The 24,701-nt window shown below is 35.6% G+C and overlaps 1 protein-coding gene and 1 pseudogene across 1 annotated transcript; both read left to right on the forward strand.

Annotated features, from left to right (window-relative positions):
* Window positions 1-979: 979 nt before the first annotated feature.
* Window positions 980-2,626, forward strand: LOC108484872 (uncharacterized acetyltransferase At3g50280-like; annotated as a pseudogene).
* Window positions 2,627-19,035: 16,409 nt separating this feature from the next.
* On the forward strand, window positions 19,036-21,473 carry LOC108484692 (subtilisin-like protease SBT3). Its single transcript, XM_017788574.2, has one exon. It carries the CDS (start codon window positions 19,087-19,089, stop codon window positions 21,382-21,384), a length of 2,298 nt encoding a protein of 765 aa, XP_017644063.1. The 5' UTR covers window positions 19,036-19,086; the 3' UTR covers window positions 21,385-21,473.
* The last annotated feature ends 3,228 nt before the right edge of the window (window positions 21,474-24,701 follow it).

Raw genomic sequence — 24,701 nt, forward strand, 5'->3', positions numbered from 1 at the left:
TAATGATGTAACTGCTCCCACTAATGCATAACAAATACAACCTTTGAATTACATACAAAAGTAAGCTACATATCAGCTATTACATCAAATTCAAATCAAAACTAATCCTACCAACTTTGATAACTAGTTACTAGTTACATGCCAACTTGAACAAGTTACAATTGAACCAAAATAAACAAAATGAATGAAACTAGCTGCTGCACTCGGTTCAGACTGATGCTGGTCTGCTTGACGAGCTGCTGCTGATCACATGTTGCATTGCAGGCCAATGCTCAACACAAATCCCAGAAAGCAAATACCTGCAGAAAATGAAATCCTTATACCCAAAAGTTGCAGATTACAATTACAACTCAGCTAGTATTTGCCATGTTATGTTGCTCTGTCTCTTTATTTTCTTGAAAATGTCCTTGTCCGATACCCGACATATAAGTATGGGATAGAACTTTAAAACATTGAACATACCTGTTTTCGACACTCTACCCAAATTCAAGTAACATAGCTGCCAAGGATCAGAATACTTTTAGCCCTCAAATTGAGCAATACTAGCATCAAGTATCCAACCAAAACTACCATACTGAACATAAATACCATATTAGCATTAAGTTTCAACTTTACTGCAACTTGATTTTGCAGTTTCAAACCACTTGGCTTCAGTTGATTCCTCATTTTTTAAACACCAAATGTACAAAATTGTAAACAATCAAGATTTACAAACATCTCGTTTTCCATTGCTTACCTTGAGATTCCACTTTAACTGACACGGATCATGTTCTAGCTTATATTTCTCCCTGCAGTGGATATTTATCATCCTATGCATACAAGCCAGAAATATGGGAAAAAAAAAAACACACCTCACTTTCGATCTGCCTACTGTCATTCATCATTTTTTTTTTAATCTTCGAAAAAAGCTTGGGACTTGAGAGCTTAAGGTTTGTCTCAATCTCTATTTGTTCAGGTTTGTCTTCAATATTTGCAACTTCTCTTTTCTTTTTTCTTCAATTTATGATAATGTAATAATTGCTCATCGTGAAATATTTAGTGCTGATTAACCAGTATTGCTCATCTTTAACACTTTTATATACCAGCTAAACTTTCAGTTTTGCATTTTTGAGCAACCAAAAGAAAGAAATGGATTCATCAACAGTTCGAATCATCTCAGAATGTTTTGTTACACCACAACATGTTTCTGAAGAATCAAAACAGCCTTTTATCTCTCAACATGGGATCTTGTCATGCTTTCCGTACGCTACATCCAAAAGGGTCTTCTTTTTACCAAACCAGCACCAGGGGATTATTGTGAACAAAACTTGATCAACAATGTCTTGGTGAGGCTTAAGCGATCCCTTTCCATCGCCCCGTTCACTTGTATCCCTTAGCAGGTCGCATTGCAACAAAAATAGAACAAAACCCAAAGTCTCATTTCGTCTGTGTCGATTGCAACAACAGCCCTGGAGCCAAACTTATACATGCCGCTGTTGATATGTCGGTGTCCGACATTGTTTCCCCTACTTATGTTCCGTTGGTTGTTCAATCGTTCTTTGACCATGATCGAGCAATCAACTATAAAGGTCATACCAGGCCTTTGTTATCGATTTAGGTCACCGAGTTGATAGATGGGGTCTTCATAGGTTGTTCTATGAACCATGCTATTGCCGATCGAATCACTTTTTGGCATTTCTTCAACACATTGTCTGAAATATTTCAAGCACAAGGAGACACTAGTATAAAAATCTCAAGCTCCCCCGTGTTGGAGAGATGGTTTCCAGAGGGTAATAATGGCCCATTGCTTACCCTTCCTTTCACTCACCAAGATGAGTTCATCACCAGATTTGAAACAGCCCATGTTTTAGAGAGAATATTCCATTTCTGAGCCGAGTCCATTGCAAAGCTCAAAGAAAAGGCTAACACAGAATCTAACACCACCAAAATCTCCTCCTTTCAGTCTTTATCTGCATTTGTATGGCGGTCCATAACAAGAGCTCGTCGTTTACCATGTGAGATTGTTACTCGTTGCACATCGGCTATTAACAATAGGTCAAGACTTGAACCACCATTATCCCCTAATTACTTTGGGAACTCGTTTCAAACCGTAACAGCAATGACCACAGCTGGTGAACTGCTTGAACATGATCTCGGTTTGCTTGGAAATTGAACCAAGCCGTGGTTAACAATACAGACGAATCAGTGCGTGGTTTTGTCAATGATTGGCTTCAATCACCTTTCGCTTACCAGAGTTCGCCAATTTTATATCCACGAAGTGTGATTATTGGAAGCTCGCCGAGGTTCAATATGTATGGAAACGAGTTTGGGTTAGGGAAAGCACTTACGCTTCGAAGTGGACATGGAAAAAGTTTGATGGTAAAATTTCACCGTATCCAGGCCGTGAAGGAGAAGGGAGTGTTGACATCGAGATTTGCCTTCCACTATTTTCAATGAATGCTAGCTTTGAATCAGATGAAGAGATCATGGCTGCTGTTTCTGCACCCATTTGATGTTGTTTATTCCGTGTTTCATGTTTTTGCTTTGGTTAAACCCCTGTTTTATGTTTAATGTTACCGAAATCGTTAAGTTAATGTTTGTTATTTTTAAATTTTGATATGATAAATATATGATCATATATTTAATATTTTCTCAGCTTATTATTTTTACCTATTACTTATAAAAGAAAGTCAATTATGAATACAGTTTAGGTTAAGATTAAAATTTTAAAATTTGAAAAATATAAAGACTAAGAAGGATCTAATTGGAGAATAAGAACTAAAACAATAACTTAGATATAACACAAGACTAATAACCCAATTTAATGGAAAAAAATTTAAAAAGCATGAAAACTAAAATTAATCAATTCAAAATTTTAAAAACTAGAATTGATCAAATTAAAATATAAATATTAAATCCAACATTTGGATATTATTAAAGAAATTTGGTTGAACGTTGACAATTGCACAAAACTAATCCATATAAAACATTGCGAATAGTCAAAATATCAAAAAGAAAGATAATACAATGAAAATCCATAAAAGAAATTAGTGCAGAGAAGAGAGGTGAAGTCGGTCCCCCAAAGTGCCGACTTTAGTTAATGTACCTAGCGTGCCTGTATGTATCAATGAAGGAAAGCACGCCTGCATAAAACAGTTAAGGGAAGTACATGAAGACTGAAAAATACAACTTTTTCGTGCATGCGTGAGAGGCTGGAAAAAGGCAGAGTTGAGATGATGAAACAAGGCAAAAAGGCTATTTGGATATGATGGAACAATGCAATGTATGAGTGAATAATAATAGCAAAGGTGGGAGAGGCTGAATATCGTGTATATATAGCAGACCAGAGCAAGTAGAGTAAGTTTATTCAGCTTCTTTCCATGAACACTGTCATTTTCTTCTAGCTATTATCTTTTAAATATTATGCAATCTTCATCTCTCTTCTTCAATCTTTGTGAGTATACTTTCCATGACATTATAATGCATGTATTGATACATTAACATCTACTAAGTACTAGTGTTAAATATACAATAGACCGTCTAGATTTTTTTGAATGTATTTATTTATTTATTTATGAAATTTTTAATAAATATTACTATTGAATATACATTAAAATTTATATTTATTGAGGGAGTGTGTTGATGGTATTACTAAGGGGAGTTTTTCTTTTCCATGCTTGTTATTATTTGTTTTGTTTGTTCATGACGCTGTCTACATGTTATTGCTTTGTATGATTGATAAAACTTCAGTTTATGAAGATGCTTCTTCAATTGCAATTGCCCAAAGTTTTTGTTGCGCGGAAGCGTGTGAAAGAGTAAAATTATTGTACTGAAAAATCACACCAAGTTCAATTCCCAGGAAAGAGAGGTAGATCACGAAGATCACTTAAATACCAAGTCTTTCCTAGCGAATATCCTCTATCGTAATTTAATAGCACAATAAATCACTACAATCACATTCACAAAATATGCAAAACAAATAATAAAGAACACCAGAATTTTAACGAGGTTCAGCAAATTTTGCCTACGTCCTCGGGCACTACCAAATATATTTCACTCCAAAAATTACAAGTGAAATTTACAAATAGAGAGAGAGAATAATGCCTTAAGTAGAGAATGGCAATTATGGGATGAAGAAAGTAAGAAATGGTTAGGCCTATTTATAGTTGAGGTTCAAGGATCAACTTGCAATGTCCCTATACAATTAGGGACCAAAATTGCAATTATCCCATGCCAACTTTTAACCCAACTTGCCAACCAATATTACTTTCTACTTTCGGTGCCCACCCCATTTGACTTTTCAAAGAATGGTGGGTTCCAATAATCTCCACCTTGAAGATAAGATTAGGATAATCAAATCTTCAAGGTGGAGATTATTGAACTCACCATTCTTGAAAATCAAATGGGTGGCACCAAAGTAGAAAGTAATATTGGTTGGCAAGTTAAAAGTTGGCATGGATAATTGTAATTTTGGTCCCTAATTGTATAGGACATTGCAAGTTGATCCTTGAACCTCAACTATAAATAGGCCTAACCATTTCTTACTTTCTTCATTCGGTGCCCACCCCATTTGACTTTTCAAAGAATGGTGGGTTCCAATAGTTTTATTGGATTTTTGTCCAAAAACAGGGAGAGAATAAGTTGAGTTTGAGGGGGAGTTTTAACTTCTTGTTGCTGATGCTCGTGTTGCATTTCTTACTTGAAGAATTCACTACATGGTTTTTGGTTAAAAATGCCAAAGGGAAGATTGTTAAGGCAAGTTTTGAAAGTGGTTGATGGAAGTGCTCACTTCGGTTAACATTGCGCCAATCACACAATTTGTCTTATTTGTTGGCATGCTTAACCAAAATATTTTGATGATTTGATTGTCTCTTTGAAAGGATTTTGTGCAACCAATCTCATGTTTACCATTAGACAAGAGATTGAATAAGTAAATTTACTTTTAAAGAGTTCTTATGTGATCTACTTACCTTGTATACTACGATATGCAATCCAAGAATATATGGAGTGACTTTATGATCTTTTGTATCCTTATATTTAGGACAATCAATTTGATGAGATTTAGGCAAATCATGATGGAGTAAAGCTTACTTTGTGAAGATGGATTTGTGTCATAAATATGGAAGGTTTGATCAACCTTGATAGAGGTTTTATTGTTGAGGCAAGTGTTTTTGAAGTAGATGTCGAAGTGCTAGCAGAAGTGGCCACTGCAGTCAGGCACTTTGACAAACAACATAATTTTTCTTATTTGGAGTTGGAAAACTTTTCAACCAAATCACTTGGGACCTGACTTAAATGATTTTGTGGATGTGTGTTGGCCCATATTTGAAGATCCATCTTGTGGAGCAACAAATCATTGAAGATTTGATCGAATTGGAGCAAACAATCAAATCCTTTGAAATATAAAGATTGGAACTGGACTACATTAAAGACATATCTCCAAGAATTTTACTTTACATTGGACTTTATTAATATATTGTATATTATTATTTAACAGAGATTGAATTGTAGTTGATCTCTAGTATATTAACAAGTCTCGAACGTCTATAGATTTGATAGACTTATAGAGGTTTATTTACAAAATATTGAGAGCATCTATCTATTCATTGAGGAACATATTTGTGAGTGCAATTGAAGTGTAAACAAGTTGTGTTTATAGTCTAAATTCTTAAGGGGAGAATTTAGAGGTGAGTGCTGTAGTCTTTATACACAAATGTGAGGTCTCTATACTTGGGGAATGATAGGGTGTGATTCATTTGTTGTATTGTGAATTAAAAATAGTGGAACTACTCATTTAGTTAGGCTATGCAAATGTAGGAAAACCAAACTACGTAAATAAACTCTTTTGCAAATGTAGGGAAGCTAAACTGCATAAATCAAAACTATAGTAGCCATTGAAACCAAACACCTCCATTCAGCTTAAACAATTCAAGCAATTAATGACTTTAAGTCTAATCCATGTACTTTAAATATGCTCTAAGCAAATTTCAAACTCGTTAACTAAATTGATTGCTAGCATAACGAAAAGAAACCATTAATACAATAACATATTTTGTAAATTCAATTAGAGAATATTTTATACAAGTATCCCTTTAAACTATATGAAGTAGCAAAAATATCTATCAAAGCCTTACCACCGACAAACAGGAAAAGTAAAACAGAAAACAAAGAAGAGGCATTCGTTGAGCATATATTTTTCCAACATGGGCTCACATGATTTGTTGTGGAACGAACCCTAATGATGAAAAGATTGATGAAAAGATTGCCACGAGTGACCCACGAATACACAATTGCCATGTTGGTTTTCTTTATTGTCATATCCCATCAAAGGAAAGTTATAAAAGTAGAAAAAAAGGGAGGTTTTTTCAATATAAAAAAGAATGTGAGGAACAATGCTCATTATACGACATTAAATATGACTACAATTATCCATGTGTTATAAATCCTATTAATTAATTGTGTATGTCCAAAACTCCATAAAAAAACTCCAATCAATTTATGAGACAAAACTCCCATTAATTCGTGGGAATAAGTCTTCATTTACTATTATTTGTATTAATTGAATGAAAGGGGCTTGTAAATAGAGCCTTGTAAATAATCAAACAAAGAAAATACAAATTCTCTTATCTTTCGCTTGATTTTTTCTTGTTAGTTTCTTTGAAAAAAGTTCAGAATGTAGCCAGGGACCGGGACCTAAAATAGAATATTTTTATTTAGTTCCTATTAAAATTTATAAAAATTTAAATTAGTTTTGCCCCTAAAAATAAAAAATTTTGATCTAATTCTTTAAAAATTTTAAAAATATAAATAGAAAAATAAAAAAATATATTTTTACTATAATAAAATATACAATTTAATTTTGATCCTAAAATATTTTTCTAATTTCAACCTTGAAAAAGTAGTTATTAGTACATGCTCTTTCATTTAATCATACGTTATCAATGCAATTCTCAAAAAAAAATTCTTAGTCGATTCTAAAATATAAAAGTAAAATGGAATAGAATTCTATGCACAGTTATTAATAAATTTGAAATCCACCTCCTTAACCATTAATAAATTTCAACTACAAGTTTTCAATATTAAATGGAATTTCCTCCCGTGTAAGCCCCGCTTATTGCAGAAGGTTGTACTGTTGATCCATTATGTTTATCTTGAATGCCATCGAGCTGTTGAGGTGTGGCACTATGCTGATATTTTGATCCAACACACTTCTGTTACTGCCCTTATTGAGCACTTTTTGACACACGCTGGGTCTGCCCTGATGGAGAGGGCACTTACTTTGTTGTCTACCTTGTGGTTCTTACGGAATCGATTTTGTTGGAAAAATGAACAATCTACTGCTTCACAGGTTGCAGCCTTTGCTGATCGATATTTGGAAGAATAGAGGGTAGCACAACGAACAATTGAATGTATCGTATCTGGTCCGCTGGCTCGAGCTGTTGTTGTGAAGCATTGGTCGAGACCGGCTGCTGGTTGGTTGAAGTGTAATACAGAGACGATATGTTTTCACGAGACTTGAAACATGGGTTTAGCGGCGCTGTTGCGTGATGATCATGGGGTGATTATACATGGGATGCAGTGTCAGATTGAGTACTTGGTCGAGCCTCGTATTGCAGAGGCTATATCTATCAAGGAAGCTGTTGCGCGGAAGCGTGTGAAAGAGTAAAATTATTGTACTGAAAAAACACACCAAGTTCAATTCCCAGGAAAGAGAGGTAGATCACGAAGATCACTTAAATACCAAGTCTTTCCTAGCCAGAATATCCCTCTATCGTAATTTAATAGCACAATAAATCACTACAATCACATTCACAAAATATGCAAAACAAATAATAAAGAACACGAATTTTAACGAGGTTCAAACAAATTTTGCCTACGCCCCTCGGGCACTACCAAATATATTTCACTCCAAAATTACAAGTGAAATTTACAAATAGAGAGAGAATAATGCCTTAAGTAGAGAATGGCAATTATGGGATGAAGAAAGTAAGAAATGGTTAGGCCTATTTATAGTTGAGGTTCAAGGATCAACTTGCAATGTCCCTATACAATTAGGGACCAAAATTGCAATTATCCCATGCCAACTTTTAACCCAACTTGCCAACCAATATTACTTTCTACTTTCGGTGCCCACCCCATTTGACTTTTCAAAGAATGGTGGGTTCCAATAATCTCCACCTTGAAGATTTGATTAGGATAATCTTATCTTCACACAATTCTTTCTGCTTTTGACAACAATACTTGATAGTGCCTTCTTCAACTGTTAAACTTGCAGGATATTAATCAAGTTCAAACAATGTTTGAACTTGGTTGCTGTTACCACCTTGGTCATCATATCTGCGGGATTATCTGCAGTCTTGATCTTCTGAAGACAAATTTTCCCCTCTTCAATAATTTCCCGCACAAAATGGAATCGTACGTCGATATGTTTTGTACGTGCATGATAGACTTGATTCTTTGCTAAATGAATAGCAGTTTGACTATCACAATACACGTTAATATGCTCCTGAACCAACCCCAAGGTTTTAGCCATACCTTGTAACCAAATAGCCTCCTTTACGACCTCTCATTATGCCATGTACTAAACACGTGGTTGACAATGCAATCTGAGATCGTAGTGTAGACTTCAACTTATTGGTCCTCCAGCAAGTGTAAACACATAACCGGTGGTTGATCTTCGCTTGTCCAAATCACCGCATAGTCGAATCAACGTATCCAATAACACCTTTACCAAGTGTATTATCTCGCTTGAACAGTAATCCAACATCCACGGTCTTCGAATATACCGTAGAATCCATTTCACGACTTGCCAATGTCCTTTTCGAGATTATGCATATACCGCTCACTATACTAACGCACTGTGAAATGTCGGGTCTTGTACACACCATTGCATACATCAAGCTACCCATGTATTAGAATACGGAACTTGCAACATGTATTCTCGTTCCGTATTCGTTGAAGGAGATAGTTGTGCGAAAGCTTGAAATGAGAAGCCAACGGGTACTTACGGTGTTTTGTCCGCTTCGTTCATGCCAAACCTCAGTAGTACCTTTTTCAAATCGCTTCGAGACAAGCTAACTCTATTATGAGCTCTATCTCTCCATATTTCCATGCCGAGAATCTTTTAGCTTCTCCTAGATCTTTCATCTCAAACTCGAGATTGAGTTGAGTCTTCAATCTTTCAATCTCAACTTTGCTCTTAGATGCTATTAGCATATCATCAACATATAAGAGCAAGTATATGAAAGTTTCTTCTTGTAGCTTCAAAATACACGCAATGATCAAATTTACTTCTTGTGTACCTTTGCCCTTTCATGAACTCGATCAAATCGCTTGTACCATCGCCTCGGAGATTGCTTCAATCCATAAAGCGACTTTGTCGGTTTGCAAACCCAATTTTCTTTCCCAGAACCTTGAATCCATCCTTTGAGTCATATAGATTTCCTCTTCCAAATCACCGTGTAAAACGCGGTCTTCACATCAAGTGAACTAGTTCAAGATCATATTGCGCAACCAAGGCTAGCAAAATCCGAATAGACGAATGCTTCACAACTGGAGAAAACACTTCATTGTAATCTATTCCTTCTTTCTGAGCGTAACCCTTTGCTACCAATCTAGCCTTGTATCGAATTTCAATTTTATCAGGAAATCCTTCCTTCTTTGCATATACCCATTTGCATCCAATTGCCTTCTTTCCCTTGGGTAGTGTCACCAACTCCCAGGTCTTATTTTTATGAAGAGACTGCATTTCTTCATTCATTGCTTGCTTCCACTTTACACCATCAGGGTTACTTACTGCTTCTGTGTAAGTAGAAGGAACATCATCATCTGTAATTGGAAGTGCATAGGCCACTATATCATCAAAGCGAGCAGGCTTACGAATCTCTCTTCTTGGCCTTCTATATGCAATTGAATCTTGTTGCTGTAGAGGTTCTTGGGTAGGAACCTCTTCATCATTTGTCCCTCCAATATTAGTGGATCATCGTTAACCTTTTCAAGCTCCACTGCTGCAAAGTACTCTGGTTTTGTCATCCTTTTGTGAATCCTTGTACTTCAACATGGTTGATTCATCAAAAGTCACATCTCATGAAAATAATTTTCCTTGTATTAGGACACCAGAGACGGTATCCTTTTACTCCATCAGTTATACCCAAGAATAATGCTTTCTTTGCTCTTGGGTCTAACTTAGATTCTTTTACATGATAATATGCAGTGGAACCAAATACATGTAAAGAATCATAATCGAGTGATTTACATCCACATCTCCATAGGAGTTTTTCCATTTATTGCAGCTGATGGCAAACGGTTAATTAGATGGCACGCATATGTAACTGCCTCAGCCCAAAATTCTTTGTCCAATCCAGCATTGGACAACATACATCGAACTTTCTCCAGTATAGTTCGATTCATGCGTTCTGCCACCCCATTCTGCTGTGGTGTATCCCGAACAGTGAAGTGTCGCACAATGCCCTCATCTTGGCATACTTGTAGAAATGGATCGTTTTTGTACTCAGTACCATTATCTGATCGAAGTCGTTTGACCTTTCGACCAGTCTGAGTCTCCACCATCTTCTTCCATTTCAGAAATGCATCCAAAACTTCACTTTTTCTTTTCATTAGATACACCCATACTTTTCTTGAATAATCATCAACAAAAGTAACAAAATAGTGCATACCTCCCAAAGAAGCTACTTTGGTAGGTCCCCACATCATCGTGAACGTAGTCCGAATTCCTTTCGTATTGTGAATTCTTTGGACCAAATTTTACCCTCTTCGCTTGCCCGAACACAATGTTCACGAATTCCATTTTGCAAGAATTTGCACCTTTCAACAAGCCTTGCTTCGCCAATGTCTGCAAAGCTTTTTCACCAAGATGTCCCAATCGCATATGCCATAATCTGGTAGCCTCTGAATCTACATTTTTGTAGAAATTGTTGATGTTGATCCAATAACTGTACTTCCATTTAAAAAGTACAAGTTATTTCTTCTTGTGCCTTTCATCACCGTCAATTGCCCACTACTACTTTTAGTAATCCATCTCTCAAAGTGATTGTGAGCCCTTTAGATTCTAGGGCCCCTAATGAGATGAGATTTTCTTGAGCTAGGTACGTAGAGAACATCTGTCAAGACTTGGATTGAGCCGTCGTGATTCTTCAATTGGACTGTATCCACTCCCATTGTCTTACAAGCACTATCATTGCCCATAAGAACAATTCCACCTTCTAGCTCTTTAAGACTAGAAAACCGGTCCTTATTAGGACACATATGGTAAGTACATTCGAATCCAAAATCCACTCATCCGTTTGACATGCCATTGCCATGCCAACCAAGCTAAAGTCGACTCCTCATCATGCTCACTACACATGCATTAGAAATAGCCTTGCCCTTTTGTAGCTTAGGACAATTCTTTTTCCAATGCCCTCTTTCACGGCAAAAGGCACATTCATCTTTGGCGGGTCTCCTTTGGACTTTCCCTTCTACCAGATTTTTCTTTGTGTGAACGACCTCTTCTTGTTAAGACTTTGCGGTTGTATCTCGTGATCTCTTTTATCTTTCTTTCGAGTCTTAGATCTATACAACGACTACTGATCGTATCAAATGTGATCGTGTCCTTCCCATGAAGCAATGTGGTGGTAAGATGATCATATTCATCAGGAAGGGAATTCAACAACAATAATGCCTTGTCTTCATCTTCAAATTTCTCATCCAAATTTAGCAAGTCTGCTAAAATTTTATTGAATGAGTTCACATGGTCATTCATCGACATACCGGGTGCATACGTGAATCGATAAAGTTTCTTTTTCATATAAAGCCTATTTTCAAGACTTTTCGTTAGAAACTTTTCTTCCAGTGTATCCCATAACTTCTTCGCTGATGTCTCCCTCATGACAGAGTACTTCTGCTCTTTGGCCAAACATAGGCGGATTGTACCACACGTCTGTCTATTGATCTTGGCCCACTCCTTGTCATCCATCTTGTCAGGTTTTTCTTCAAGGGCTATATCTAGCTCTTGCTGACATAAGACATCCAGGATCTCACATTGCCACATACCAAAATTATTGGTACCGTCAAATTTCTCTACTTCAAATTTTGCATTTGTCACAGTAGTCCTTGCTGATGACGATGCTGCTGCCATTTTTCTCCTCAATCCCAACTCACGATATCGTGAAGCAGATCAGTATTCGTAAATAGTGCCGATATCGTGAATAGTAATCAGATATCGTGAATAGTACAAGTAAACGGTCGTATTCCCCAAGTACGAATCTGCTCTCGTACCAATTGTTGCGCGGAAGAGTGTGAAAGAGTAAAATTATTGTCTTGAAAAATCACACCAAGTTCAATTCCAGAAAGAGAGGTAGATCACGAAGATCACTTAAATACCAAGTCTTTCCTAGCGAATATCCTCTATCGTAATTTAATAGCACAATAAATCACTACAATCACATTCACAAAATATGCAAAACAAATAATAAAGAACACCGAATTTTAACGAGGTTCAAAGAAATTTTGCCTACGCCCCTCGAGCACTACCAAATATATTTCACTCCAAAATTACAAGTGAAATTTACAAATAGAGAGAGAATAATGCCTTAAGTAGAGAATGGCAATTATGGGATGAAGAAAGTAAGAAATGGTTAGGCCTATTTATAGTTGAGGTTCAAGGATCAACTTGCAATGTCCCTATACAATTAGGGACCAAAATTGCAATTATCCCATGCCAACTTTTAACCCAACTTGCCAACCAATATTACTTTCTACTTTCGGTGCCCACCCCATTTGACTTTTCAAAGAATGGTGGGTTCCAATAGAAGCGTTATCGTGGCTCAAGGACCTGCGGAAAGGCTATATTATTCTAGAGTCATATTGCTTAGATGTTATAAATGCTTTGAATTTGCACACTGATTATCTTTCTGAGTTTGTTTTGACATGTGTCTTTCCAGTGGACTCGACGGACTGTAAATAGAGCAACTAACAATCTTGTTAGGGTGGCCTCATCATTTGTAGCCCCTTTTCTTTTTATCGTATTTTAGATTGTATTTCAAGTATTTTGTCCTTTGATTTGAAAATGAGGGTCATGAAATCAGATGTACGAAGTAAACCTATCAACAAAACAGGATATCATGAAGTGATTTAGACTTAATCAAATTATTCACTATAAAATTTGATATTTGTTATATAAAATTTCAAATTTGAGTTGTAAGAGATTTTTTTTTTAATTTGATTCAATTTAATATTGAGTTTAGTTAGGGGCTTAGTTAGTTGCCTCGGCCCTTAATAAAGTTGAAATTACATTGTAACCTCTTAAAAATGATAAAAATTTGATTTAATTATTTAAAATTATAAAATTATAAAATATTAAAATGATAAAATTATAATTTTATTATCATAAAATTATAATTTAATTTTAATTCCTCTAAAAAATTCTAACTTTACTCCTAAATTTAGTTAACATTTAATATAATTGCGAGACTTCAAAATTTTAAAACAAGTAACACCAAAATGATTTTAGAAACAATAAAATTTAGATAAAAGACAATCCATCGTCACTTATAAGATTTTCTCTCTCGATAATCCTATAAATTTTCCACGTCTTTTTCATGGAAACAAGCCAATATCTGCTTGAGTGATATAGGATTTGTTTCGTTGAACTTGATCATGGTGGGGGCTCTATGACCTACAATCATTGGTGTCCTTTTATCTTTTATTTAGGTACCATAATCATTGGTGTTTTTTTATTATCTTATCATTATTAGGGTTGTATTTAGAACTAGAAATTATCAAAACATAATTAAAATATTATTCACAATTAAATTTGAGGTTGAATTTCAATGTTTGATCTATTAGTTATGATAAGTCCTACATATTATGTGATTGTAATGTGTATATAATAGTAATTTGTTTTTTATCAAGAGTGTATGAATTGTATAAAAGAATAGTAAATTTAGAATTTAAATTTTAAAGGTTATGTCTTGGAGATGTAATGTCACAATAGATAGGCGAAAAATTCACCTCAACCTCTTCTTTATTTTCGTATCCTTTAATAGTGCTATGTGGTCCTTATGGAAGCAAAATAGGATGCCCCATTCCTTCTCCACTACCCTCTAATCTTTTAACAAAAGGAAGGATATTAGAGGATGAAATCAAATCGTCTAAATTAAATCGGCACTGTTAGAATTAAGTGACCCAAATTCTTATTTAAATAAAATACGATGGAAAATAAAATAAAAGTAAAATCCATATAGAACTAGACTTCTTTTATTTTATTTTAGAATAAGGTTTTAAACCTTATTAAACTCCATCTATTTTATATTGATTAGATAAGGTGTTTCAATCCTACTAGAATATGGCTTTGCAAGCCTATAAATAGACATAGTCTATTCCTCTTGTATTAGAGTAAAAATTTTTCGACATAGTGAATTTTCTTCTCCTCCGCCTGTGGTTTTTTTCCGAAAGGGTTTCCACGTAAAATTTATGTGTTCTTTATTTTTATTTATTTTATTCTATTTTATTTTTCACAAATTGGTATCGAGCTTAGGGTTATTCATCTCGATCACGGTAATGGCGTCTTTGAAGTATGAAATTCATTGTTGGATCGCAACACCAGATTTGCGTTGTGGCAAATTAAGATGCAAGCGTTCTTGCAGATGGATCTAAAGGATGCCCTGCTAGGATAGATAAGATGCCTTCGACATTAATGAGATGAAGAGAAGAAGCGTAAGGATCGAAAGGCATTAACACAATTACATCGCATTTGTCCAACGAAATTTTGCAGGATGTGATGAAAGAGAAAACCGCATTGCATTATGGAAGAGGCTAGAACAAATATGTATGTCGAAAACTCTAACAAGCAAGTTGCATATGAAGCGGCGTCTTTATGCTCATCGTTTGGAGGAAGGTGCGTCAGTACACGAACACTTAACAGTGTTTAAAGAAATTCTCTCAAACTTGGAGGCCATGGAGGTTCAAGATGATAAGGAAGATCTAGGGTTGATTCTACTTTGTTCGTTGCCCGTCTTATTCAACCTTTAGAGACACGATTTTATATAGCATGAGTCTCTCACAGCTTGATGAGGTTTATGATTCTTTAACCTCGTATGATAAGATGAAGCATCTTGTGGTTAAACCCAACTCTCGTGGAGAGGGTCTCATTGTTCGTGGGAGACAAGATGGAATGTTGATGATGATCGTGGTAGAACACAGAACGGAATCCTCGTGGTAAATCTAAGGGTAGATCGAAATCTTCAAGCAGAGGTAAAACTTGCAACTTCGCAAGAAGAAAGGGCACATTAAATCTGAGTGCTATAAGCTACAAAATAAGATTAAAAGGAGGCTGCGAATCAAAAGGGAAAACAACCAGAAAATTTCGGTGAAGCTGATGTTGTAGAAGACTACTGCGATGGTGAACTTCTAGTTGCTTCATCAATGATTCTAAAGTAAGCGAGGAGTGGATACTTGATTCAGCTGCACCTTCCACATGAGTCCCAATCGGGATTGGTTTACAACTTATGAAACGAAGATCTGAAGGTGTTGTTTTGATGGGAAATAATGCTTCATGTAAAATCGCGGTGTTGGAACAATTAAAGTTAAGATGTTTGATGGAGTTGTCGAACACTTAGTGACGTGCGGCATGTTCGAATTGAAAAGAAATTTAATTTCGTTGAGTACTCTTGATTCAAAAGGTGCAGATACACGGTGAAAGTGAGGTTTTAAAGATTTCCAAAGGGTCCCTTGTTGTGATGAAAGGGCAAAGAAAGATTGCCAAGTTATATGTTTTCTGTGGTTCTATCATATTGGTGATGCAATTGTCGCTTCCTCTTCCTTGTCGATGATGATATTACTAAACTTTGGCATATGCGCCTAGGGCATATGAGTGAGAATGGCATGGCGTAATTAAGCAAAGAGGACTTCTTAATGGGCAAGGAATTTGCAAACTGAATTTCTGTGAGCCTTGTGTTTTGGGAAGCAAAGAGAGTTCGATTCACTAGAGGAATCCATAACACGAAGGAAACGTTGGAGTATATCCATTCGATCGTGGGGCCGTCGAGTGCCTTCGAGAGGTGGAGCTAATTATATGCTAACCTTTATTGATGATTTTTCCGAAAAGTTTGGGCGTTCTTCCCAAGCGAAAAGCGATGTGTTTTCCACATTTAAGTCTTGGAAAATTATGATTGAAAAGCAGATGGGAAAGCAGATAAAATACCTCCGCATGCACAATGGCTTAGAGTTACGTTCGATGAGTTTAATAGATTGTGCAAGTCGAAGGATCATGAGACACTTGACGATTCGTCATACTCCCAAAGAAAAGCGGTGTTGCGAGCGAATGAACGAACGATCATGGAGAAAGTTCGATGTATGTTGTCAAATGCCAACTTACGAAGTCATTTTGGGCGACGACCTCTCTGCATGTTTTTGATCAACCGATCTCCATCCGTTGCCATTGAGAAAAAGACTCCACAAGAGGTATGGTCCGGTAATCCTGCTAATTATTCGATTTAAAGATTTTGGGTGTCTGCGTATGCTCATGTTGATAATGGAAAATTGGAACCGAGATCCATTAAATGCGTTTTCTTGGTTATAAAGTGGTGTAAAAGGCTATAAGTTATGGTGTCTGAAAATAGAAAAGTTGTGATTAGCAGAGATGTTGTTTTGATGAAAGCGCTATGCTACCTAACTTATCTCTTAAAGACTCTTCCAATAAAGAAAACCAAAAGCGGTGGAGCATCGATTAATCTGAGAATCAACTCCTCAAGCCAAGATAAAATTGAGAATAGAGTTGCTTCTTCACCGCAATACTCTATCGCCAAAAACAGGACAAGAAGAGAAATTAAACCTCCAAAGAAGTATGCCGAGGTTGATCTAGTTGCTTATGCTTTAAATGTGGTGAAGATATAGATGCGAATCAAGAGCCATTTAATTATTCGAGGCGATTAGTTGTGAAGACTCGTAAAAGTGGATGTTTGCTATGCAAGAGGAGATGGAATCACTTCACAAAAAGCAGAACATGGGATCTTGTAAAACTTCCTAAAGGTAAAAAGGTCGTTCGTTGTAAATGGGTGTTTAAAAAAAGAAGGGACTCCGGAGTTGAAGAACCCGGATATAAAGCAAGGCTTGTTGCAAAGGGTTACTGATCAAATTCCGAGTGGACTTCAGATGTGTTCTCTCCGGTTGTTAAGCATAGTTCGATTCGAGCTTTGCTTGGTATTGTGGCCATGCATGATTTGGAGCTTGAGCGGTTAGATGTAAAAGCGCATTTTGCATGGAGAACTTGAGGAAGATATTTACATGCAACAACCGGAGGGTTTTATAGTCTCGAAAAAGAGGACTATGTTTGCTTGTGAAAAAGTCCCTTTACGGTTTGAAACAGATCACCAAGACGGTGATACAAGAGGTTTGATTCTTTTATGACTTCTCATGATTTCAAAAGAAGTAGTTTTGACAGTTGTGTCTACTTTAAGAAAAAAAGTGATGGTTCTTTTGTGTATCTACTTCTTTATGTTGATGACATGTTGATAGCAAAGAAAAGATAAAGAGAGATAAGAAAGGTTAAAGCCCAACTAAGTGAAGAATTTGAGATGAAAGATTTAGGACCAGCAAAGAAGATACTTGGTATGGAGATTCTCAGAGATAGAAAAGCAAGTAAATTGTACCTAAGTCGGAAGGGTACATTGAGAAAGTTCTTTGCGGAGTTCAATATGCAGAGTGCTAAGCTGTTAGTACTCCTTTAGCGACCCATTTCAGACTTTCATCGGCCTTATCTCCTCAATCGATAATGAGATTGAGTACATGTCACATGTTCCATACTCTAGTGCAGAGGATCTCTCATGTATGCTATGGTTTGTTCACGCCCGATTTATCATATGCAGTCAGTGCAGTTAGCAGATACATGGCGAATCCTGGTAAAGAACATTGGAAAGCAGTTCAGTGGATTTTAAGATACTTACGAGGCACTACTAATGTTTGCTTACAGTTTGGAAGAACTAAAGATGGAGTTATAGGGTATGTTGATGCTGATTTTGCTGGAGACCTTGATAGAAGAAGATCTCTCACAGGTTACGTCTTTACAATCGGAGGTTGTGCAATTAGTTCGAAAGCCACTTTGCAAACTACGATCGCTTTGTCTACCAATGAAGTTGAGTACATGGCGATTCTTGAGGCTTGTAAAGAAGCTATTTGGTTGAAGGACTATTTAGTGAACTCAATGAAGACCTTCAAATCAGCACAGTATTTTGTGACAGTCAGAGTGCCATCTTTCTTACAAAAGATCAAATGTTTCATGAGAGAACAAAACACATTGATATTCGGTATCATTTTGTTCGTGATATTATTGCTCGTGGTGATATTGTTGTGAGCAAAATTAGCACTCATGAAAGTCCTGCAGATATGATGACTAAGTCACTTCCTATAACCAAGTTTGAGCATTGCTTAGACTTGGTTGGTGTTCATTGTTGAAGTTAAACCCTTAAGGGTTTTTGGAAGAGGTGAAGAACTTGTTTATTGAAAGTTCGCGATGAAGAACTTGTTCATTGAGAATTTGTGTCAAGGTGGAGATTGTTAGAATTAAGTGACCCAAATTCTTATTTAAATAAAATACGATGGAAAATAAAATAAAAGTAAAATCCATATAGAACTAGACTTCTTTTATTTTATTTTAGAATAAGGTTTTAAACCTTATTAAACTCCATCTATTTTATATTGATTAGGATAAGGTGTTTCAATCCTACTAGAATATGGCTTTGCAAGCCTATAAATAGACATAGTCTATTCCTCTTGTATTAGAGTAAAAATTTTTCGACATAGTGAATTTTCTTCTCCTCTGCCCGTGGTTTTTTTCCCGAAAGGGTTTCCACGTAAAATTTATGTGTTCTTTATTTTTATTTATTTTATTCTATTTTATTTTTCACAGGCACTATATACTTGTTTTAATTATATTTTATTCCGATTAATTATGGATGAATCCCAAACCCAATTACTTGGATCCCAGTCAGACACAGTGAAATTACTTAATAGCAAAGATTTCTAGTTCCCAAACTTTACCAATTCCCTATATAAGCTTTTGCCAAATTCATGAGAATCCTCAAAAGCAAAAATATCTCATAATTCATTACCATGGCAGCTGATATTGCCAAACACCTGTATGTTTATCGGTGGGTTTCTTTTTGTGTCTTGTTTGTGTTTATCAAACTAGCAAAATCTGACAATTATATTGTCCATATGGACATTTCTGCCATGCCCAAAGCTTTCTCTAACCAGCACACGTGGTATTTGGCCACTCTTTCATCTGTTTCAGCCAAATCCAAAGCTGAATCCAACCCAACCATTCCTTTTTCTAAACTTATCTATACTTATAACCATGTTATTCAAGGTTTTAGTGCAAGTCTCACACCTGCAGAGCTTGAGTCCTTGAAACACACACCGGGGTATGTTTCATCGGTTAAAGATAGAGTTGTGAAGGTCGATACCACGCATTCTTTCAAATTTCTTGGCTTGAATTCTGGTACCGGTGTGTGGCCGGTGTCGAGGTTCGGCAAAGACGTCATCATCGGGGTGATTGATACCGGGGTTTGGCCGGAAAGCGAAAGCTTTAATGATGATGGGATGAGTGATGTTCCATCAAGATGGAAAGGGGAATGTGAAAGTGGCACGCAATTCAATTCCTCAATGTGCAACAAAAAGCTCATTGGTGCTCGGTTTTTCAATAAAGGTCTCATTGCTCATAAACCCAATATCACCATCTCAATGAATTCCACACGAGACACTGAAGGACATGGTACCCATACGTCCACAACTGCTGCTGGAACTTATGTGAAAGATGCATCGTATTTCGGCTATGCACCGGGGACTGCTAGAGGAATAGCCCCAATGGCTCGTGTAGCCATGTATAAAGCGATATGGGAAGAAGGATCTTACACCACTGATGTAATTGCAGCCATTGATCAAGCCATTACTGATGGTGTCGACGTTCTTTCGTTGTCGTTAAGCTGGAGCCAGGTTGAGTTATACGAAGACCCCGTTGCAATTGCCACATTTGCTGCCATTGAGAAGAACATTTTCGTTTCCACATCTGCAGGCAATGATGGACCAGATGTAGAGACTTTAAACAACGGAATACCTTGGGTCATAACCGTCGCGGCCGGTACCATGGACCGTGACTGCAGTGCGGCGTTGAGCCTCGGTAACAAAGTGTCAGTCAATGGCTTAGCTCAATATGCAGGGAATTTTTCGTCATCAACCGAATTCCCAATAGTTTTCATAGACAAATGTGATGACACAACTGAATTGGAAACAATCAAGCACAAGATCATCGTGTGTCAAGATCCATACACGGAAGATTCACTCAACGACCAATTTAACAACATCAATTTAGCTGGAAACGTCGCCGGTGTCTTCATATCGAATAGCAGTGACGTTTATGATCACCTCAAAAGCTCATTTCCAGCTATTTTCTTGCAAGAAAAAGATGGTGCCACCGTTGTGGATTTCATTAAAACCAACACTGACCCAAAAGCCAGCATTGTGTTTAAAAAAACTACCATTGGTGTTGAGCCATCACCGAAAGTCACAAGCTATACATCTCGAGGTCCATCTTATAGTTGTCCATCAGTATTAAAGCCTGATATTATGGCCCCTGGTGACTCAGTCTTAGCTGCATGGCCTCCAAATCTTGAAGCGGCTAGTGTAAATGATGATCTTATGTACTCAAAATTCAATTTACTCTGGGGAACATCCATGGCATGTCCCCATGTTTCGGGTATAGGAGCACTTTTAAAAGCTGTTTATCCTCATTGGAGCCCGGCCGCCATTCGATCGGCTTTGATGACAACATCCGATCAAATCGATAACACCGGTAGTCCAATAAAGGACATAGGGAGAAATCTCCAACCGGCCGATCCTTTAGCCATGGGAGCTGGACATGTCAATCCTAACAAAGCTTTAAATCCCGGACTTATATACGATGCTACGGTGCAAGATTACATCGACCTTCTTTGTGGACTAAATTTCACACAAAAACAAATCAAAACCATCACGAGAACATCATCAAACAACTGTTCCAACCCTTCTCTCGATCTCAATTACCCTTCTTTCATAGCATTTTTCAACGATTGGTTTGCGGAACCGAACTCGACGACCATGATGGAGTTTCGAAGAACCGTGACCAATGTCGGAGATGAAAGGTCGACTTACAGAGCAAATGTGACACCGCTTACTGGACTTAAGGTAACAGTGGAACCAGATACATTGGTTTTCAAGACAAAATACGAGAAGAAAAGCTTCAAGCTGAGAATTGAAGGTCCTAAACAATTGGCTGACGCTGTGGTATTTGGTTATCTCACATGGGAAGATAGTGGAAAGAAACATGTTGTTACAAGTCCAATAGTTGCCACAAGCTACAAAATTGAAAAATGATAAAACTCCCACTGTTTTTCTTTTTTTAATCTTCATGTTTTTATGGTAATGAATAAAGAAATTGCAAATGATTTTTCTCTGAACTTTAATTCAACTTGTCGATTTTTGTACGGTTCTAAACATACATTTTACTGTAACAAAGGAGAAATTGATAACAATTTTAGAGCTTTATGGTTGTTGCTTGTCTGCATGTGCTTTATCAATTCAATATTTATGTATGATTATTGAATAATTTCGTATCTTTCCAGCAATTCATAAAAAAAATTGTCAAAATTAGACTGTAAATCTCACGTGGAAATTGTGAATTTGAACTTTATACTTAATTTAATTATTTTTAGTCTATTCCTTTTAATTTTGAAATTTTAATTCTCTCTAAATAATAGTTCTTAATTTTGTCAAGTTAAATTCTATCTTCACCAAAATTTAATGCAATAAACATATTATCAGCGGAATATAACAATAAATTTTAGAGAGCATAATTAAAATTTTGATCTCACCCCAACTTACAAATAGTAAACCACTAAGCTAATAAATTTTATAGTTTGAATTGAGATTAAAATTTCAAAATTTAGAAAATATAAAAATTAAAAGTAATTAAATTAAAATAAATTAACTATATATATTACAAAAACTATCAACATAATTTGATATTAAAAGATGGAATAATGTAATTATTATCGGTTTGACAGTCAAACTGGATCAATTGGTTGAATAGAGAACCAGTGGTCTAACCTATTCAACCACTAATCTAATTATTAAAAAAAATTCAAAGGATGATGGTGGCACAATCTCAAAATATTACATCATCGTATTTTATATTTTTCAAGTTCAAGTACAAAATAGACTTAATTGTCGAATTGAATTAAAATAAAATATAAAATACTCTTTAGTAATAATTTTAATAAAAAAATAAAAAATTCTAATGTATTAATTTCTTTGAAAAAAATATAAAATGCTTTTAATAATTAACTAATGTGATTCCCATACTCTGCATTGGGTATTTGAAAAATTCGAATTTCACACCAATTAAGATCTTGTAAAGAACGTTCCTTTTATATATAGATTTTACAGATATGAAACGATTTATCCAATAATCATTGAAGTGGATGTTATTTCTCAACATAGGTTGTATTGAAAGCTGAAAAACTTTCTTCCTTCACGTTTTTCCTTAAAAAAAATAAATCGCATTTTCACCCAATAGCTAATGTGGGTTTCATGTCATCAAAAATAAAAATTATTTTTAAATAAATACACAATCAATCTAGATAGTCTGAACACTTATTTATTTAGATTCATTCTAAAATTATAAAAATATAAAAAAATATATAAATATGATACGAAAAATTATTAAACAATTCTCTCACTCCAAGGATTGTAGTGTTGGTAAAAAAGGCAGGGAAGATGATTGAGTTTGATGTGACTCAATTGGTATTCCATCATATAATTGGTCATGCTAAGAAGGTTAATACTAGAGATCTCTTACTTTTTTCATCTTTGATTTTTCAAGTACTAACATTGCAAAATTCAGATATTATGAAAATTACTGAAAGATGTCAGAGAACTGTTCTTGAGAGTTTAAGTTTTCTCTAAAGTGGTTGGAGGGTAAGCATGTTACTGTAGAGAAAACTAAGCAAGCAATTGAAGAGGGAGCTAATCAAACAAACCAAGCAACAACTATCGTAGGGGAGGCTAAAGTGCCTACTCCTACTAGCACTTTGAGCAATATTGAAGAATTCAATAGAAAGATAATTGATTATTTGACATAATCTATTGAGGCTCATAATCATACAATTGCCAAAATGCGAGCTCAGATAAGAGTCATTTAGTAGACTCGTGATAGGGAGATAACATTTAGAAATAATCTACAACGCAAGTGATTCTTGCACAACTGTTCACTCAATCCAATAATCTTGTACTCCTGATTCTTGAACATTTGTTTAGCCTTGTTTCAATCAAGAGAGTAATGATCTTTGGCATTTTGATTGGCAAATTTGTTGAACAAAAAGAGGGAGTAAAAGTAGATGGAAGTTGAAGCTATGTTGAGTGATGGTCCTCTATGGTTGCCACTATAAGTCTATGTTCTATATGGGAAGTATATGTTCTTTTGAAGCTATCAAGGAAACTATTACATCTGTTGAAGATGTTTCTGATATTGAAGATGATCCTGATTTTGCTATTGTGATGATTTATTTCTTTTGAACTTTTATATTTGATTGGTCTGTAAAATCTTGAGATGATGATATTGATAAGGTGACGCTGGTACTTCTGTGATATTAGAACTGATACATGGAATTATATGGTGGATGTTTACCTTGTTGCACTTTACCTTATTTGCTGCTTACTTAGATATAATCTAATATTTTTTATTGTTAGTGTAAATCCTAGACACATTATTGATAGTTAAAATTACTATGCTATGTTCTAAGTTTAGTAGAGTGAGATTTGTGCTGAGGGGGAGCTATTGATGATTGCGATGTTTTACTTCTTAAATTGTTTGATTTTATTCAATAAATTGCTGAAGGGGAGATTGTTGAGATAAGATGTCAAGAATAGAGCTGAGTGGCACTTGACAGTGCCCACTGCAAGTTGCCACTAAGGCAATTTAATTACTTATCTTATTTAGATTGATAATTTAATTAAGAAAATCTTTGAACCTATTAGTGTGTTGTTATATTGAAGACACTATGGTTCATCTATAGAAACCAATCATTGACTTTTGAAGATTAGATTGGATTCAAGTGAACCAATTCAACCCTTGGAATATTTGGATTAACAATTTAATAAAGAAAATTTTTGGACCTATTAATGTGCTACTATATTGAAGATATTATGGTTCATCTATAGAAACCAATCACTGGCCTTTAAAGATTGAATTGAATTCGAGTGAAGATCAATTCAACCCCGGGATTGTGGAGATTCAATCGAGATTGTGTTGCTGATTTTGGAGAACATATTTTTGATTAATTGTGCTTTGAATGTTGATATTGTAATAGCTATTATCAAGTGGTTATTTTGTATTCACTTAGATTCTATGTTAGTAAGCTGAAATTGATATATGCTTTGAGACTTATCTAGGTTTTGTAATGAGAGCTTATTGAAAACACTTTAATCTATTTATTGTGGAATTGTTTTTGTGAGAGTTTGCAAATTATATTGTAAACATCGTTGAATGTTTATTGTCCAAGTTCTCAAGGGGGATTTGGAGGTGAGTATAGCATTTTAAGTACAAATGTGAGATCTCTATACTTGAAAAGTGATAGAGCATGAATCACTTATTGTATTGTGGATTAAAGATAGTGAAATTACTCACTACGCTA

The sequence above is a fragment of the Gossypium arboreum genome, chromosome 6 (genome assembly GCF_025698485.1).
Source record: "Gossypium arboreum isolate Shixiya-1 chromosome 6, ASM2569848v2, whole genome shotgun sequence".
Classification (NCBI taxonomy): domain Eukaryota; kingdom Viridiplantae; phylum Streptophyta; class Magnoliopsida; order Malvales; family Malvaceae; genus Gossypium; species Gossypium arboreum.